This window comes from Scardinius erythrophthalmus (assembly GCF_964197995.2).
Source record: "Scardinius erythrophthalmus genome assembly, chromosome: 4".
Classification (NCBI taxonomy): Eukaryota; Metazoa; Chordata; class Actinopteri; order Cypriniformes; family Leuciscidae; genus Scardinius; species Scardinius erythrophthalmus.
Window position 1 is genome coordinate 37,516,164 of NC_138224.1, and position 20,156 is coordinate 37,536,319.

At 36.3% G+C, this 20,156-nt stretch overlaps 1 protein-coding gene across 4 annotated transcripts; it reads left to right on the forward strand.

Annotated features, from left to right (window-relative positions):
* The first annotated feature begins 1,185 nt into the window (after window positions 1–1,185).
* LOC308689246 (uncharacterized protein) lies at window positions 1,186–19,832 on the forward strand. Of its 4 annotated transcripts, none has more exons than XM_081362897.1 (5): window positions 1,186–1,251; window positions 1,936–2,107; window positions 12,698–12,789; window positions 12,960–13,052; window positions 13,161–14,075. In XM_081362897.1, the coding sequence occupies exons 2-5, from the start codon at window positions 1,936–1,938 to the stop codon at window positions 13,908–13,910; spliced, it is 1,107 nt and encodes a 368-aa protein (XP_081219023.1). In that variant the 5' UTR covers window positions 1,186–1,251; the 3' UTR covers window positions 13,911–14,075. The 4 variants fall into 4 exon arrangements, with proteins under 4 accessions (XP_081219023.1, XP_081219025.1, XP_081219024.1 ...); XM_081362898.1 differs by having other exon boundaries at window positions 1,193–1,251; window positions 12,555–12,789; XM_081362899.1 differs by lacking the exons at window positions 12,698–12,789; window positions 12,960–13,052; window positions 13,161–14,075 and adding an exon at window positions 17,989–19,832.
* Window positions 19,833–20,156: the final 324 nt, after the last annotated feature.

Here is a 20,156-nt window from a genome sequence, read left to right on the forward strand (position 1 = left end):
ATAGGTTGCAGGAGGTGCACAGCAAAACTATAAAGTTCAAACAATAATTCATTGTTTTTATGTGTCGGAAATTTTTTTAAATATAATTTAAAACATAAAAACAGTCAGAAAACAACATTTCAACAGAAAACAACATTTAAAAATACAAGTCAAGTCACCTTTATTTATATAGCACTATACAATACAGATTGTTTCAAAGCAGCTTTATAGTGATAGCAAGAAAATGATTTATTTCAGGCTGTTGTTCAGCTCAAGTCAGTTCAGTGTTGATTCAGTTGTTAAGATCATCAATTATTAAATTAGTTCATTTCATCTGTAAAGCAGCTCTGTAGAAAACAGTGATGCCATTGTCCAGCTTGGATTGTTAACAATACAAACATGGATATTAAAAGATTGCAACAACCTTCTGAACTTGAGCTGAAGATGAGTTGACCCAGTCTTGTGTGTACGATACTGTGGAAAAGAGGAAACAATATCTGATATAAATACAGTATATTTTCCGTGAAATAATTTCCTATATCATATTTTCTGGACTATAATAAATTGTGTGTGTGTGTGTGTGCGCGCGCGCGCATGTGTGTTTTAACTATAACCTAAAACATGCTATGATTTATACTCCAAAGAGATTTTTATAATGCATTTAATGATAAGCAAAAATCAAACTCTAAAAGTGTTTTTAAAAGACATATTTCAAACACACCAATAGCTACAGACTGAAACACTGTAAGCTTGCACAGTTCTGACTCTGAGAAGAATCCACTTCAACATCATGCACAAACCAGGTAAGACTGATAATCTAAAATGGCTCTGTCAAAAATTATAAAGCTTGCTATATTTGAGTTCAATAATAGTTTTTGATACATATATTTGATTCATATCAAACAAAAATGGGGAAAAAATGGTTTGATATAGAAAAGTTCCAGAGACCCCTGGTAGGTAGGTAAAGTAATTAAAAAAATAAGTAAATAAAGAAATGGTGTATGCACTAAATCGTTTAAATCATTAGTGTTTTGCCCCAACCTTTCTTTGGTAGTTATTTTCAGCACATCACTAAACAACATATATTTCCTATTTCACAAAGAATTCAACTCTGGATGCTGCTGATATATGTTTTATTATTAGTATGAAAATGCACATACGTATTTCTATGCACTTTCGTAATTTTAGAAAAGGACTTTTATTTTGGAGTTGTGATTTGACGTCATAAGGCTGCGCCGCGCTCTTGCTTCTGTTGTGATTCGGCTGAAGAAGGTTAGTGTTTGTAAAGTGTTTAATTCAAAGCTATCCGTTCAGGTTATTTCATAGTTTTAACAGGATTTGTAAAAAAATAAAAAAATAATGCGTTATTATTGAATGTAACGTTGTGATGCATTATCTAACATCAGTGCATGTTCATTTGTTTGAGTAAAGCGCATCCACACATGCTTAACAGAAAATGTGCGTCTCATTTCGCTCCCTTTATTATGAATCAGTTTATCATGAACACGAATTCAGTCACGGGTAGAGATGAGCAAAACAGAGCTTTTTGAAACTCCGAGTCAATTGAATCAAATGCTTTTCAAAATGATTCAGAGATTCGAAGCGCTCGATTCGTGAAAATAGTGTAAATGCAATGAGAACAACAAACACTAAAATTTTGTACATTTTAAAATGCAATTACATATCATTAACTACCTATTTTAAACTAAGTATTACTCTAAAAATGAGATGTTTTATATTTTGTGTTCTTTTATTAATTTGTAGTGCTAGTTTTGAGCCTTTTTATAACTTTTAGATTAATCGGGTGATTTAAGTCCATTAACTCTCACCCTGACTGACTCTCTTACCAGTGAACTGAACTACTTAACTAGATCTAATTTAGACACACACAGAGATTTAGTTTTGAGTGTTTTTCTTTCTACTAATTATTCTCATCCTAAACATTCTATTATAAAGATGGCGTTTATTAAAGTGGAGAGTGAAGACATGAGGATTGAAGAAACAATTAGAATAAAACATGAAGAAACTGAGGATCAAACAAAGATGCTGTTTATTAAAGAGGAGAGTGAAGAAATGAAGATTGAAGAAACATTCAGTCTGAAACATGAAGATCCTGAGGAACAAACAGGTTGGTTTCATTCTCAAAGCTGAACTCTGTCATTTGATCCTTATTAAAATGTCCAGCTCTACAGAAATGAATGATAGTTTTGAAGAATGAGTGTCCTAACAGGGTTTTCCCTGGGTCAAAAAGGGTCTTTGGTGGCGGTGGACGGACACTGTGTGAACTGTGAGCACAGGACTGACAATAAATGCAAAGAAACAGTTTGTAATATTAATTGATTCTATATATTTATTAATTAAAATTAATCGCTGTCAGGACAGATCATAAAACAATGTACTGATAACCATTTTTCATTTAAACATTTGTAAATGTGTGATAAGTCACTGACTGATTAAAAAAAGTTAGTAAAAAAAAAGCAAAAAAGTAGCATTACGTATAAAATTAGGCTGCCTCTGACTAAAGATTTTTCTAATCGACTAGTAGTCGTTCATTTGAGCCATTAATCAACTAATCGCATGTTTATATTAACTTAATTACTTGAATATATACTGGGTGGCAGGGATACTAAACCATAATAATCCTTCAATATATACAGATGGTGGACAACCAGAATGCCAATTACCGCAGCGGCGAAAATAAACCAGCCGCATTTCAAAGTTGTTCCCGAAATGACCGCCAGGTGGCGCAAAGGGACATTGTGCAAAACAGCAGCAATTGCCGTATTTTAATTGCCGTATTTTAAAATGTAAGTGGGTTAAATATAAAACCCTAAGCTAGGGGTGTGCGATATGACGATTTTTGATCGTGGACAATTAAAATGTCTCCACGATTTGCTTTTGAAGAAATATCGTAGAATCGTGCATTATATCTGTTCTGGCGCCTCTTTCCCAACATACTGAACAACGCAACGTATATTCACATAAAATGTTAACGCAGCGGAACGGGACTGCAGTTCACAAAAGTTCATATTTGCATGTGCTTTAATGCCTTGTCGGTTAAACATTTAATTCGCGTGCTGATGCGCTGTTCTACGTGTGCGTTTCTCAGCGCATACATGTGAAGCTCACATGCACTAAAAGGATGTCTACCAGCGCCTTGATACTGGACTAAGTTATCTTTCGAGTCTTATTGTGCTTATACTGTTAAATACACACAAGGTTTACATAAACAAAGTCGGTTATGTCTAAAGTGAAAGCAAACTTGAGAAAATTGAGAGAAAATCTGCTTGTCAAATGCGTGTATATTAGACGCGTCGCGCGCAGCTCTTAAAGAGACAGTAGCAATAGTAAACACGCTGCCGCTTGTCCTTAAAGCACATGTGTCAAACTCAAGGCCCACGGGCCAAATCCGGCCCGCCAAGTTATTTTATATGGCCCGCGAGAGCATATGGAAATTTAGGCTGCCGAAAAATTTCGGCCGAAAATAACATTTTCGTTTTTTGGCCGAAAGATACTAAAAAGCCGCCGCGCCCCTCCGTGTTCGGCGACGGTTTGACTGGCTCAACGTGTTTTATGACTTTGCGTGCGAGTCCGCTTCCGAAGATGCATAACTTCTAGGCGCGTTCCGCTGTGTGTGTGCGCTGTGCTCTCCGCTCCGTGTTCACAGCGCGTTCTGCTCAATGTTCCGCAAGCAACCTCCGTGTGTGTGTGTGTGTGTGTGTGTGTGTGTTGCGAGCTCTGCTCACGCTCACCGGAAAGGCAAAGTCCGCTAAAAAAACGTGCCGACATGAAATTTCTCTGGACTTGTTTCTTTTTGCAATAGCACTACTGTGCTGTAACATGTGTATAGTCATGGTGTGTATAGCCGTGCTGGGCAACACTGGTAAAATTACTCTCGTTCACTGGTCCTCTCCCTGCTCTGCTCATGGTTTGATTAAAAATAGCTTTGTAGGACTATACTTTATTTTGACAATTGGTCAAAAAATAAATCTGTTAAATCTGATTCTGCTGCATAGAACTGATTGAAGAATAATATATTGATATTTTATATTATTTTAATATATTTTAATATACTGTATACTTAACCTTTGCACCATTTGGATCACTCCGCTTATCTGTGTTTGCGCCACTTGCATCATTAAGCCAGTAGGTGGCGACAAGTGACTGTCTTTATGAGTAAACAATTGAACTTAAAACTGATTAGTGCCAAAAACAATGATTAACTCAGGAAAGAAACAAGTTGCTGAAACCAATCTTTAATGCTAATATAAATTGCTCATTTGCCTCTGGACACAAAAAGATTGCACTGGTGTTCGATTGAAATGTAACATCTATGCAAAATAATCCTTGAAAGATTTTTTCATTTAAGGCCATTCCTGTTTGGAATATGTGATTGTGTATTGTCAACAATAAGCAGAAACATTCTGCATTTCCATTTTGTAGTGTGGATCATTCATTGCAATATTTATCCTCATTCTTATTTTTAAGAATCTGTTATCTTGACAAATAATTTATGCTACTGCCCACTGACATGCTTTTAAAGCTATTGTTATCAAAATTTTTTGGCCTTTAAACACCTTAAAATGCACATATGTAGGTCCGAGAAATCCAAATTTTCTCGGGGGAGCATGTCCCCGAACCCCCCTAACTACCTCACATTTGAATAAGCATGACTGTGTGGTAATGTGTGCTGGTGTGGCTACAGTGCCAGGGCTGAATTTTTGAGCCAGTTTACCCTTGCATATATACAATAATACATTATTCTCTGTATCAAATCATTATTACCCAGCCCCTGATGTTTCGGGCTCATCCCCTGATGTTTTTAAAACCTAGAAACACCCCTCCAAATGCATATACAATATTTGTAACTTAAATAAGTAATAATCAAATAAAGAGACACTATATTAACATTTTAAAAGTCTTACAGTTACAACCGGCCCTTTGAGGGCAGCCATAATGCTGAAGTGGCCCTCAGTGAAAATGAGTTTGACACCCCTGCCTTAAAGGGATAGTTCACCCAAAAATTGTCTCATCATTTACGCACTCTAATGTTGTTCCAAACCTGTTTTAATTTCCTTCTAATAGTTTCTAATATTTTTCTAATATTAATATTTCCATAGGAGAAAAATATACTATGGTAGTCACTGGGGTATATCAACCGTTTGGTTTCCCACATTCTTCCAAATAACTTTTATTTTCAACAGAAGAAAGAAACTTATTCGAGTTTAAAACAACTTGAGAGAGTAAATTATAATAATTTGAATTTATGATAATTTGAATAAAACAACAAAATGCAAAGAGAAAATCACTCACTGCTCTTGACTGATAACTTTAATAGTAGCTTTAATAAGTATCAATGTATAATTTATACAGTGAAGTCTGTTTTGTTTTATTTTCATATTTGTTCATTTAATTACTTTCTTCAATGCTACTTGTTAAATACACCTACTGTAGCTGAAAACGTAAAGCACTGTTTATACATTTAATTTGTATATTAAGTTGTGTATGTGTAATGTGTATCTTTGATCTTAATATTTAATAACAAAGAAAATAATGACAAATATATTTATCTTCGCCCCTGTCTGCCATTTTTTTATTTTGTTACCTAAGGTTTTTGTTTTTAAAATATGGACATTAGATTGCCTGTAGTGCTAAGTCACAAAATAGTAACATAAACCAACATAAAAAGAATCGTGATAAAATCGTTAATCGTGATTTTCCTGAAAAAAATCGTGATATGATATTTTTGCCATATCGCCCACCCCTACCCTAATAGGCATATTTTTCATATATATAAATAGGCCTATTAGGCTACAACAGAATTGAACCAAAGATAGAATCAATTTTAGAACTGAAAAAAATAGAATCAAAAGTTAAAAATAGAGACGATATTAGGAGCAATGACGCTGAATATTTTTACTATTCTATTGAGGAATTAGATAAATGAAGAGCTCTCTTGAGCGATACAATTGCATAGTAATTTAAAGTGATTTCAAAAGCAGTCCTTAAAAAATAAAAATAAATACATGGAGTAGTGTGGCATAATTTTTGAGAGATGACGCGGAACGTGTTTTAGTTAAGATCCTGGTTTCAATGCCCTTAATGTATATAGGCTAGGCTACTGCTTTAAAAAAATGTCACAACGCGTTTTGAGATTGTTTTGAATTAAACATTGACGTTTAAAATGTAGTGTTTTGGCACACCAGGCCGAGTGGCGTTACGCATTGTTCAAAAATCAGGTTTTATTCTGGCATGTTGAATTGACGTTAGAATTTTTTTTTAGATTTATTAGATTTAGATTTTAGATTTCGTTACATTTATTTTTCTCATAACAGCTAAAATAACTTAATATATGCCTTGTCTTAATATGACCTACTTAATATAGGCAATAGGCATATAATAGCCTATATAATAAATTAGCAAAACCTGGCCACTAAATATTTAATTTTCAATTATTTTAATGATCACAATTAAAGTTTTAATTTTATTTAATTGAACAAGCGCAACAATCAGCATTTAATCAAATATTCTAAAAGATGTTTATTTCAACATAATATTTCGTTTTTTCGACATAATATGTGTGCGTGCAACAAGCAAGATGTGTATTTGTAAATCCGGTGATGCGTGCATTGATTTTTATCAATAAACTAGTGTTTTCTGACAGTTTCGACTGCAAAGATGAAGTTGACGATCGCCATATTTGTAGTGAACGCACCTAGAGACAAAAGCACATAAAGACATAATCAGAGAGTAGCCTTTTTCTTTTCGTTTTGAATTATTTCGTTTGAAGACATTTCAAGCTTTGTGTATTTGATGTATTTATCATGTCTGTGTGAGGCATACGCTGAGTTTCGTTAAGTTAGGAGGATGAGATGCGCTCCAGCTGACGTGCAATGCAAGTGACCTCGCGGGCGCCTCCATGATTAGTGTCTGTTATATTTGCTTCTCTTACTTATTCAATCCAGGCAATTGGTTGATGAAAAATTGATTAAAATTAAGATACAATTTATAGAAAACGAAATTCACATTAAAGAAAGGTTTTCTACTAAACAAAACTTAATGAAGTGGTCAAAATCATGTCTGACCCACTCCATATCCATCTCTCGATATAATGCATCCTATCTTACTCGTGTTGTTCACTTTTCATATTCAACATAGATGGAAAAAAATAACATTATAATATTTGAACTAATATGATACCAAATGAGATTATTTAATGGCTACAACAGTATAGTAGGCCTATAGACTCTATTTGTACAAATTGCTGCACATTAATTTAATTAAATGAAACCTTGTAACGAATTCACACTGTAGGGTAGACTGTGTACAGTTGAGACACCTTAAATAACTTGCGTTCGCAGCAAGCACAAGTTGTGATTTTTTGAAATAATGGTTCTTATATGGCTCTTTGTCTGGGTAAATGGTTCCATGACAACCCTGTAAATGTCCATGTAAAAAGTACTTGTTCTGTATTTTGTAACTATGTATCATGAGCTATTTGTCATACAATTGGTGGTCTTTTTCCCCTTTTTAATTTAACAAGAATAATTAGCGAGTGGGGCTGATGTATCTCCAATTGACTAAAATATGAATTACATTCCTTTGTGTAACATAAGATGCGATATGGCCCTGAATGTGTTTTTTGAAATCATGAAAAGTGTTGCCGTTGCCGCTATCAGTTCAGTGGCAATGGCTCATCATCACAGACGAGCGCCTTACAGACGGGGTAAAATCACAATACGAAATGCACACTAAAGTGTCCCTGTTTGTGATATAGAATTATTGATGAATACCTTTAGCTTTGAAGGCTACCCGATCACACTAAATGCGCCTCTATAGCACGCATTGTGTTTATCATGCAATTTATACACCAAAATGAGTTTTTACGTGCATAGGCCTACTGTGATACGCATGGGTAGGTTTAGTATTGGTAGGGTACGTGCATATGATACTGTAGGCATGGGTAGGATTAGTTGTGTGGGGTGCGTGTATTACACGCAAAAAGTGTGTATCAAATGCACGTGAAAACTGTGTCATATGCACGTTAAAACTCATTTTCGCGTATAAATTACACGATAAACAATGCATGCAATCACACACACTTAGAACACTCATTCATTACACCGTAAGAGAGAGCTGAGAAGGGTCTGCTGGCATCATGCAGTACAAGAGCGGCCTCTAGAGGTGTAATAAAAACTATCGCTGATGCCTCGTGTTGTTTATTTCGACACGTGATTCTGCGTGCTGCACTGAGAGCACACGTTGCGTGGAGAGCGCTGACATCAGATGCGTGTTTAAAGCACCGACAGCTAAAAGGTAGCCTATATATTATGAAGGTAAAATAGTAGCAAAACTCGAGAGCACGTAGATGTGAATTTGAGAACTTGTACAATAAATATTCGTACTTGTACATGAACATTTACACTCACAGCTCCAATGTGAAAACCTGTAAAATAAAAATCTGAAGTTGAATGTTGAAATTTGCACTCGCATACAATAGTAACAAACCTGTATTCTGAATCTGAAGCTGCAGACAAGTAGACCCAAATGTGTAAAATGCCATTCACAAATATACAACGACAGACACAAACTTGTAATATATATTTTGCGTTTAATCTTACGTTCACATTCGCAGTACTACCTCAAATAGGCACTTGCAACTTCTCAAATCTGTCACTGCAATTTCAAATTTCACGCCTTGACTTTTGCTGCTCTTTTCGCGATATATTGGCGCTTTTCCACTGCATGGTACGGTACGGCTCGGTTCGGTACGGCATGCTTTGGCGCTTTTCCACTGCATGGTACGGTACGGCTCGGTTCAGTACGGCTCACTTATGGCGCATTTCCACTGCATGGTACGGTACGGTACGGCTCGCTTCGGCTCGCTTTAAATGGTACCACCTCTGTTGAGGTTCCAAGCGTACCGTACCGATACTAAAATGTGACGTGAAAACACTGAAGATCACTGATTGGTCAGAGAGAATCGTCACTACCAGTGTCATTGTATTTGCGACACGAGACCATGCACGAGACAAACCCGCTAGATTTAAATAGCCAGTAGACAACAGCCAGCGCTGTAGTTTCTTGCAGTTAAAAAGTTTCTTGCAAACTGTTTCTTGCAGTCAGGGGCGGCGCCGGATAATTTTTAACGCATGTGCTGAGGGCACACACGTGTGTGTGTGTGTGTGTGTGTGTGTGTGTGTGTGTGTTATGTAAGGGATAATGTATAGTGAGCCGGTTGTTATAGTGAATAACAACCCCGACAGGCTGAACGGGATCCCGACGCGAAGCGGAGCTTGAATCAGCCTGAAGGGGTTGTTATTCACTATAACAACCGGCTCACTATACATTATCCCGCTTATTACATGGCTACCTACAAAATAAATAAATAATTTGCCGCGAATTATTGATTTAAAAAGGGGTTATTGATTTAAAAACGATTGTATTGCTTCCGCTAAAGAAAATAGTCCGTTCCGCGTCCATAGCAACGCGCTGTTTTTCATGGCAACGGTCTGTTATACTTCGCAGCGGTCTGTTATCAAGAAATAACAGACCGCATTCTATATTGGAATTCAGCCAAGCCATGTAATAAATTATTATATTATTATTATTAATAAATGAGCAAAACTTGGCCACAAAATATTTAATATTCAATTATTTTAATGATCACAATTAAAGTTTTAATTTTATTAAATTCAGCAATCAAATATTCAAAAAGACTTAATAATAATGTTATTTCTCTCTATAGGCGCGTTTACTACGAATATGGCGATCGTCAACTTCATCTTTGCCAGACACTGACAGAAAACACTATTTTATAAATAAAAATCAATGCACGCATCCCCGGATTTACAAATGCACATCTTGCTTGTTGCACGCACATTATGTCGAAATATCGAGATATTATGTTGAAATAAAATTATTATTAAGTCTTTTTGAATATTTGATTGAATGCTGAATTTTGCGCTTGTTCAGTTTAATACAATTACGCCTATATATAGCCTATATAGGCCTATATACTATTAATAAATGAGCAACGTGGCCACAAAATATTTAATATTCAATTATTTTAATGATCACAATTAAAGTTTTAATTTTATTAAAACGCGTGCACTGATTTTTATTTATAAAATTGTGTTTTCTGTCAGTGTCTGTGCATGGCAAAGATGAAGTTGACGATCGCCATATTCGTAGTAAACGCGCCTATAGAGAGAAATGCACATAATGAATTATAAGAGAGTAGCCTATTTCTTTTTGTTTTGAATTATTTCGTTTAAAGACATTTCAAGCTTTGTGTATTTGAGGATGTGATGTTTTTTCATCAATTGTTTGATGAAAAAAATATTAATATTAAGATACAATTTATACAAAACGAAATTCACTTTAAAGAAAGGCTTTCTACAAAACAAAACTTAATGAAGTGGTCAAAATTATGTCCGACTCGCTCCATGTCTCTCTACTCGTGCAGTTCACTTTTCATAATCAACATAGGCAGATGGAAAAAAATAACATAACATTAACTAAATGCGCTTTTTTAATGGCAGTAGGCTAGTTTAAAACAGTACATTAGGCCTAGACTCTCTATTTGTAAAGATTGCTGCACATTCATTTAATTCTGAATTTTGCACACACAAGTTGAAAGGCATTTGTTCAAATCAAGTTCACGGATAATTGTGCGTGAATTTATTAATCATTATGATACTAAAATCATAACAAAGTAGGCTATGCTATGTACAAAAAATCAGATGAGCCCAGAATATGAACGCAACGTTTAATTACACGTTAAGAATTTTCCTTCCATATAGTAAACCATTATAAGAACGTTTAATTTAATTTAAAAACATCCACATGCCGAGAATCAAGAGCACCATCCCCTGTGTTGTGCGTTTGAAATGTGGCGCTTTTACGATGATGTCATGGCAGTAGAGGCGGCAACTAGAACGATCAGTCCAATGGAATGGAAAAGCAACCGAGCTAAAGCGAACCGAACCGTGCCGTACCGAGTCGAGTCGTACCACGCAGTGGAAAAGCAAAGCGAGTCGAACCGTTCCGCGCCGAGTCGAACCGTACCGAGCCGAACCGTGCCGTACCACGCAGTGGAAAAGCGCCATATCAGGTGCAAAACTAACTTGTGCACTTGAAACTCAGAGGCGGCGAGAGAGAAGGGGGGGGGGGGGGAGTGGGGGGTTCAAATGAGCCGTTTTATTGGTTGGCAGCTAGCCAATGAAATGGGACTTCGATGATGTCACGAAACCCGCGTGCACTGAAACACTAACATGGCTTAATGCATTAGACTGATATTAAAAGAAATAAATGATATTATCAAACTCAGTAAACGCAATGCTTATAATGCATACTACAGAAAAGCAGATGAGCACAGAATATGACGAAAGAAAGCAAATGTGTGTTCAGTGCAAATAAACTTGCAAGTTTCATCACTTCAATACATGTTTTGTTATTTTGATTAGATAATCATCAAGTGTTTATAAAATAGAAGCAAAAGTGTGAGACTATACATTTAATATTTATGTCATTTCAATGCTCTGGCATTGTAGATATTTAAGCATGACTGTTTGGATTTATATGAAATGATAATACTTACAATAAAATTCCATATGTAACATTAACTAAGGTTAATAACTTCTGTATAAGGATTGTTCACTATTTGTTAATTAACATGTACTAATACATTTTTAAATTAAGGTTTTTATTTGTTAACCATAGTTAATGCACTATCAAACTAACATGAATGATCAAGGTGCAATTGTATTGCTCAAATATTATACCGATCAAATTGTTACTTTTTTATTCATTAAGTTGGCTTGAAAAATAACAGTAACTGGTTTTATTGGTTATTTATTTTTGTTTCAGTTTGAATGAATGTCTTTTATTGACTTCAATATTTATTCATATTATATATTTATTTCATTTAGCATGTTTTCATGGTTCAATACAGTTTTATTATTTTTATAATAAAGTTCAGCACTGTTTTACTTGGAGTGTTATGTTTGTTTTTATCCAGTATCAATTTTAAAAACTATCGGTTGATTAATCGGTTATCGGCAAGTATGGCCCAACCTAGCTATCATTATCGGTAAAATCCACTATCGGTCGACCTCTATTAGCTATACTATGTGTATTTAAATATCAGAAACATAACTAAACCTTATATGACTAAAAACACTGAACTGATCGTCTTTGGTTCAGCGAAAGCCAAAGCGCGAACGAATTTATCAGCTGATGACACGGGACACTGACCATTCTAATCTCACCGGTGTGATTATTTCAAATAAAAACAAAAATAAAACTATATTTTTTGGAAGTGTTTTGGAAGCTAAAGTAGGCTACATTTACAATTAATTTGCGTCATAAATCTGAAAGGGCACGTGCCCCTCGGTTTGAATAGGCGCTTCTGATCGTTTCATAATGTTTTTCTCACTTTTGATTCACACCTTTGCAAACCCACTCACATTTCACAGCCATGTAGGCTATATATAAAAAAGGCAAATGCCACGGAACTTATTTTGCAAACTGAACTGTTCCGTCCGAAAAATGAACACCTCTTCGTTTTACAGTTCCAGGATGACGAACACAAGAAAGGTAACACAAAAGCTAATAATTTTATTGTTGTTCAATATGAATTTAAACATTCTTCTGGTTTTAAATGTTATTTATCACATTACCTACTATGTTTTAATCATTCCACTATTGTTGACAGAAATCTTTGAAGGAAAACAGACCCCCAGGCCCTGCATTAACAGAGAGGAGGGAAAAGGCTGCGACAAAAGGCGTGTGGTCCCGAAAAAAGCGGTAATTTGCTTTATTTAATATTTTTAGATACATTTTACATTAAACTGACTAGCTTTGTAACAAAGTAGGCTACCACGGATTTTAATTGTTATTTATCACATAGCCTACCTACTATCCTTTTAATTGTTATTTATCACATTACCTACTATGTTTTAATCATTTGTTGACAGAAATCTTTGGAGGAAAACAGAGCCCCAGGCCCTGCATTAGCAAAGAGGAGGGAAAATGCTGCGTCAAAGAAGCGTATGGTCCCGAAAAAAGCGGTAATTTGCTTTATTTAATTTTAATTTCATTTGCTTTTACATTAAACTGACTAGCCTTGTAACAAAGTACCACGGATTTGTATTAACACGTGTTTTCTCTTGATATAGCCAAGTACTCTGTTTAGAGAAGTGATGGGACACCAAAGACAAACCGTGTCTGAGGACTTAAGGCCTGAGCTGGCAAGGCGCGACGCAGAGATAAAGGCACTAAAACAGCAGCTGCGAGTCTGCAAGGCGAAGCATGTTGAGGAGATGGAGGCCCTGAGGAGTGAGCTGCGTGTCTGCAAAGAGGCACATGTAGAAGCAAAGGCATCCCTTGCTGATATGCAAGCTACCCACAGAGGGCTAATCGAGATCCACTCCACGGTTGTAACGCAGCTAAGAGAGGCACAGACAGCGGTAACTGAGGCTCTAAGGACACGGTTGAACTGTACACCCGTCGCAACCTCAGACTGTCTGACTCCGACCAGGGGTACTCCGTGCCAGGATGCAGAGAGCAGGGGAAGTGTGCCTTCTTCTGCCACAGCACCTATTACAAACTCTCATCCCGATCTACCGTTCACTTCTCCCACTCCGGAGCTTCTTGAGTCGCTGATGATGCAGAGTCGGGGGCGACCAGATCGGTATGGTTGCTTGCTGTTCCGCGCCGTGGTACCGCAGCAACTCTACGAAGAGTGGGCATCCACAACAAACTGGGATGGTTCGAGAGGCAAACGTGGACTGCCTGTAAACGTAAGGCAATTTATAACTAATTCAGTTGCCCAGAGATTCCCCCGCATGGCTAACTGTGACGACAAGCGGATCAAGGACAGGGTGAACGAATTTCTACGCTCCCCGAGGAATACTATTGCTCACTGACGTCTACAATATTAGATATTGTAGTCATCAATGTGTAGTCATTATTTATTTTTTAAAAAACTACATATTTACATTTTGCTTGTCAAAATTAACAAATTATATTGTAGATACTATTTTTGTAGCTAACGAAATTATGTGTCGAAAAAATAAAAAAAGTGTTTTTACAAGACTTTGTGCTGTTTTTTGTGTTTATTTATTATTATTATTATTATGAGATGTAAATTCAGCCATTCTGTTGGACAAAAATTGTCCCTAATGTAAAATGGAAATGAATGGTAATTTTATTTTATAAATATAAAATATTTAATATAGGCTATAGGAGAAAAAAAACAATATGGTGTAGCAATATTTTAGAACTATCAAATCTCTCTGCATTAATAATAAAAAAGTAGCCCATGTTTGTTCGGGATTTGAACCCGTGTCATTTGAATTATTAAAACGTAAGTTATAGCCTACCACTCGGCCACAAATTTTTGTTTTATTTTGTTTGAAATGTATTTTTACATATTTTGCTTTCGTTAATGTTAACCAATTCTGTTGTAGCATAATAGGCCTATATTTTTTCCCTAAAAGTTTGTTTTATTCTCTGCTTTGTTTGTTTATGTTTTTACAAATTCAATCAGTCTCATTTTTGTTAAAATAATAAAAAAAAAGAAAAGTTTTTTTTTGTTTTTTTTCAAGATCTTGCAGATAGGAAACTTACCTTTTAAAATGCCGCAGTTGCTGCTGTTTTGCCCTGTCACTTGCGCCACCCGGTATAGCCTAGTCATTTCGCGAACGACTTTGAAATTCGACTGGTTTATTTTTGCTGCGGCAGTAATAGGCATTTTGGTTGATTATTTATTAAAGAATTCAATTGATAATCATAACATGTAAGCCTATTTAATTCTGAATATAACAAAGAATGCTTAAACCGACTAACATCGGTTAGTAACTGCAAGTCCTGAAAATGTTTAAATTTTGCGGTAAATTATTTAAATTTATTTCACTGTTATGTTTCAGTTAATAAATCTACAAACACATTAAAATAACACGAAGTAAATGACAAGTAACCTATTGACATAGCCTTTCTAAATTATAGGAAAACTGGGCACACAATGTTAACGTGTGTCTACTTTGTTTAAATTTAATGAATTTGAATTCGTTTAACCACAATATTTATCTTGAATTTATCTGTGACCTCTCAGCTCAGATTACTGCCGCGGCAGATTACGTCATAAAGAGAATAAACTGACACTTTTCAAAGTCTGTGATTACAGCGCCACTCAGCGGTAAAAGGCAGCAAATACACATCCCAATTTCCCGCGGCGGTAAAAGTCTTCTGGTTGTCCACCATCTGTAGGCGTAATCTATAACCTATTCTGTGCTCGAGCACACATAAACTTCTAATAGTAGACATTTCAGGCTTTCTATTCACCTTATTCTGCGCCCGTTCTATTTCCCATGATTCATAGCGGGTTCAACTGACTAAATGGTTTTCTACTTCCGGTTGAAGTGTTTGTTTACACAGAATGCAAGTACTAGCGTAAAGTGATCATTTGTAGTTATTAAAGTAGTAGACAATTTAATTTGTTGGTCAGTGACTGAAACTGCAGAATAGACACATGAGCATAATGAATTCATAGAAAATATTGCTCAGAAACATTTTTATTCAAATCACAAAACAACTGTTAAGTGCTGCCGCTGTTAACAGAATGAAAACTCATTTTTTACACAATCATACATTTAAAAATGCTGAGCATAAGTATTGTTGTACATAAGTGAATATTTACAAATACAGAATGTTGTTCATATAAAATTGTACAATTTGTTGTTAATGCAAATCTGATCAAATCTATTGTACACAAACTCAAAGAATAACAAAAAAAATCATACAAAGAGTAAATATAAACAGTAAAAAATGACAAAAGGCAGCGAGTGTCAATATTAAATATACTGGAGCAATTTATGTAGACGTGTAAAGGGTGTGTGTTTGTGTGTGTGTGTGTGTGTGTGTGCATCTGCATCTGCCCTCATCCTCCTGGTCTATCACTTCTGCTGTTGCTGTACAAAAAAAAAGAGCACATAGGCTACATATTAATCTCTACAGTTTCTGTCCATGTTTCTCACACTGACAACATTACAGTAAAAGCTTACGATAAGCTCTTCCTCGCTCAGGCTAATAACTACCTGGCCCACATAACGATAGCAGCTAGCTCTACGATAGCCTTCAGTGGAGTTCATAGCACTAAACCTACAGTAACATTCAGTGGACAAAGGCATAAACCATTAATGGCCATGTTTTTAACACATTTACTCATAATGAGCTTATTGTTCATAAAAATGTAGGTTAGAATGCCCACAGACAACACGAACATTTTTGTAGCAGGCCGGTGGAGTTCGTAAAAATGTAAACAATCGTAGGTAGCTAACTAGGTTAGCTGTGAAGTGGTGCTATCGCTAACCAGCTACACAATTCAACATTAAAAGTGGCTTACCTGTCGCTTCGACACGAACAATTGCACGTCTCTTCTTCACCACTGGTCTGTCATATCCAAGGTATAATTCCGGGTTGGGATGGTCATCCGTGGGGCGTTTGTTAAACAAATTGGTGCGAATAGACACCTTTTTCGGTGGATGCTTCAGTTTTAACGCAGCTAACCACTCTAAATGTTTACTCTCTGGCATTGAATGTATCTGATACGGAACCGGACATGGGCATTCTCTCCTTCTTATCTTATGCTCGAAGCACTCAGTTTCTAAAAAGTTTGAAATCTTCTTTGAATTGTTAAAACAACCAACAACAGCACATGTGGAGCCTGAACTCATTCTCTCGCTGCTAGTACAGGTCGAGCGCTACCAACCGGAAGTAGGCAACTGGAGTCGTCGTCATGGCAGGCAGCGCGCATTGTTTAGAGCAGAATAAGGTGAATAGATATTTCTCATGTCTGTGAGCCAAGCATACGCTGACTTTCAGTTCATTTTTGTGACGACCGAGAGACCGAGACGGCAGAAAGCATATCCTGTTAGATTATTTTATTTAAAAAAAAACACGTTTTGTTGTTATTATTCCTTTAAACAAACAAAAGACCCTTTACAGTTACAAATTATGTTTTTTTTATAGGGTTAGTTCACCCAAAAATTTTATTTCTGTCATTAATTACTCACCCTCATGTCGTTCCAAACCCGTAAGACCTCGTCTTCAGAACACAAATGAAGATATTCTAATGAAATCCGAGAGCTGTCAGTGTGACTTATAAGAGCTTATTTGTTGATCCTGCAACATGTATATACGGCTGTTCTTCAAACATTAGAAATGTACTGTTACATGCATCCAATGGGATCTAGGTATTTGGAGATATTTTTTGGCTTTTGTCTTGTCAGAATCAGTACAGGAAAATTACTAGACATCCCATATTTGCTATTCTTAAAACAGTCTGGAATGTTGTTCAGGTTGTGAAGACATTTAAAACTGAGTATCATTGACATAACAGTGAAATATAATGACATTGGCTCCTTGGGGAAGCATACAAGGAGAAAAGCAGAGAACCTAATACTGAGCCCTGTGGCACACCATACTTTCCTTGAGTAAATGAAGAGTCTTCTTGTCAAACACAAGTAGTAGCAGTTGGCTAGATGTGACGAATGTCCACAAATGCCAACATATAAATCTGTTCAAGAGAATGTCATAGTCGGTGTTGGCGAAATATCTAATGACTAGATGCCGAGAGCAGTTTGTTTATAACTTTAATATACATAGACAATGTGGCTTACATCCTGACTGATATTGTTCACAAATAGTTTCTCTGCAAAACTGAACATAGTTGAAATGCCAGTGTTTTTCTAATACTTTAGACCTTAATTGCAGGTTTACCAGTTCTTATTGGTCAAACTGTGGGTTTTAGATAGTGGGTTTGATAACTTTTTGATAAGTATTTGGGATGTGTCATAAAAGTAAAGAGTAAACAATATTGTGAAGAGGTTCTGAGCTTACAACAACTCTTTCAGTTGCTTTGTGGCTACAGGATTCTGCATACATGCCTACATGTTTGGTGTCTGTTGTTTGGTGCCATTGTTAACTTCTCTGTTTTCACCTTAGACCTGACAGCGCTGAAAGAGGAGGAGAGTGAAGTACTGAATGAAACGGAGGAGAAAGACCAGTATGATTTCACAACTGGAGAAAACTCATTTAGTTGCTCAAAGACTGAAAAGACTTCCTCGCGAAAAAGAGCTCAAAAAACCCAAACCAACTTCACCTGCCAGCAGTGTGGAAGGAGTTTCAAGAAAAAAGGAAGCTTGAAAACCCACATGAGAGTTCATAAGAGAGAGAAGCCTTTCACCTGCCCTCAGTGTGGAAAAGGTTTCACTCAAACAGGAAGCTTTAACAGGCACATTAGACTTCACAATGGAGAGAAGCCCTACCCCTGCAAACTGTGTGGGAAGGGTTTCACGACAGATCTAAACCTAAGGTATCACATGAACAGTCACACTGGAGCGAAGCCTTTCACATGTGATCAGTGTGGAAAGAGTTTGAGACACAAGGTAACCCTTAAAATGCACATGAGGCTTCACTCAAAAGAGACCGTTTTCAAGTGTCATCAGTGTGGGGTGAGATTTAAAGACAGTAGACACCTTGAGAATCATGTATTAAGTCACACTGGAGAGAAGCCTTTCATGTGCTATCAGTGTGGAAAGGGTTTCACGCTTAAAGGAAACCTGCAGACTCACTTGAGAATTCACACGGGAGAGAAGCCTTTCACCTGCCCTCAGTGTGGAAAGAGTTTCACACTCAATGGAAACCTTCAGACTCACATGAGAATTCACACCGGAGAGAGGCCTTTCACGTGTCCTCAGTGTGAAGGGAGTTTCACGTATAAAAGAGACCTGAAGCGTCATTGGAAAAAATGTTGTGGAAAGGCATCGCAGTGTTCCTCAGCGAAGCAAGAAGCTTAGAAAAAGGAGTGATTTCAAAGTCATTAGCACATTCACTCTGGAAGAAGGCAATTTAATTGGGATTAGTGTAATAAAAAATGTATGTCACACTTTAGATTAGTGTTCAATTCTCACTATTTAACTACGAATTTTGCCTCAAACTCCTAATTACTGCTTATTAATAGTAAGGTAGTTGTTAAGTTTAGGTATTGGGTGGATTAAGGGATGTAAAATAAGGTTACATAGAAAGAAATTTATAAGTACTAATAAACAGAAAATATCCTAGTTATTGACAACCAGTATTCTAGTAATATGCATGCTAATAATCAATAGTTAATAGTGAGAATTGTCCCCTATACTAAAGTGGTATAAAAATGATTTTGTCATAAGCCCGGGACACACCAAACTGACTTCAATGTGCATTAGTGGCAAGGAAAGCCGACTGTGTTTCGGCCAAAAAGCTGTACTTGAACACACCAAAAGGACTAAAGGAAACTGTCAACTAGCACATGCATTCTTATAAATACTTGTGTGAACAGATGATGCTCCTACACATGTCATTTATGTGCATCTGTCTCTTTGGCTTGATGCTGTTTATTTTCTTTTGTCATGTATATGTGAATGCATATGGCCATACTTGACCATCTCCTTTGATAAAGTTTCAAATATTGAGCGGTTGCAGGAGAAACAGTCTAATTTTAAGGTTGTATTGAAATTACTCATATATTTTATTTAGTTTAACACCTCAAAACTTGTGTCCTTCAGTGACATAATAATGTAAAAGAAAAACTGTCATGGGACCACTGAGTAAGAATCAAAGCTTCATCTGTATTTTTATGGACAGTTGTTCTGAAATGTGTTTGTCTGACCAAATTTTAAGTAGGCGTTTTACCTCGTTCACCTCGTGGCTATGCTCACACTAGCCGCTTTTCCATTACAGATTTGCGCAAAACTATTGCGAAATGACAGCGTTTCCGTCAACCGATGCGACTAAAATGTTTTTGTTTTTTTAATCTTGTGAGTCATTCCAACAATCATGAGGACAGATGTTGGTAGGTTTGTGTATATTCCAGCCTCCACACTAGCCATTATTTTTATTGGAAGGAGACGATGGCGTGTTTATTCAAGCATTATTGGTAAGGAAAGCCCCTTATACTTGAGAGCGGCACATATGAGGTGTTCCCCCTCCTTCTGCTTCAAGGTCTTGAGAAATTGTGGCATTTCTTTGTTGTTTATAATGTTGTTTGTTTAGTCTTTTATGAGTTTAATGAAGAACTCTGTCCAAACATACCACGTCATCTTTAAAGATTGATAGACTTTTACGTACATCAGGTG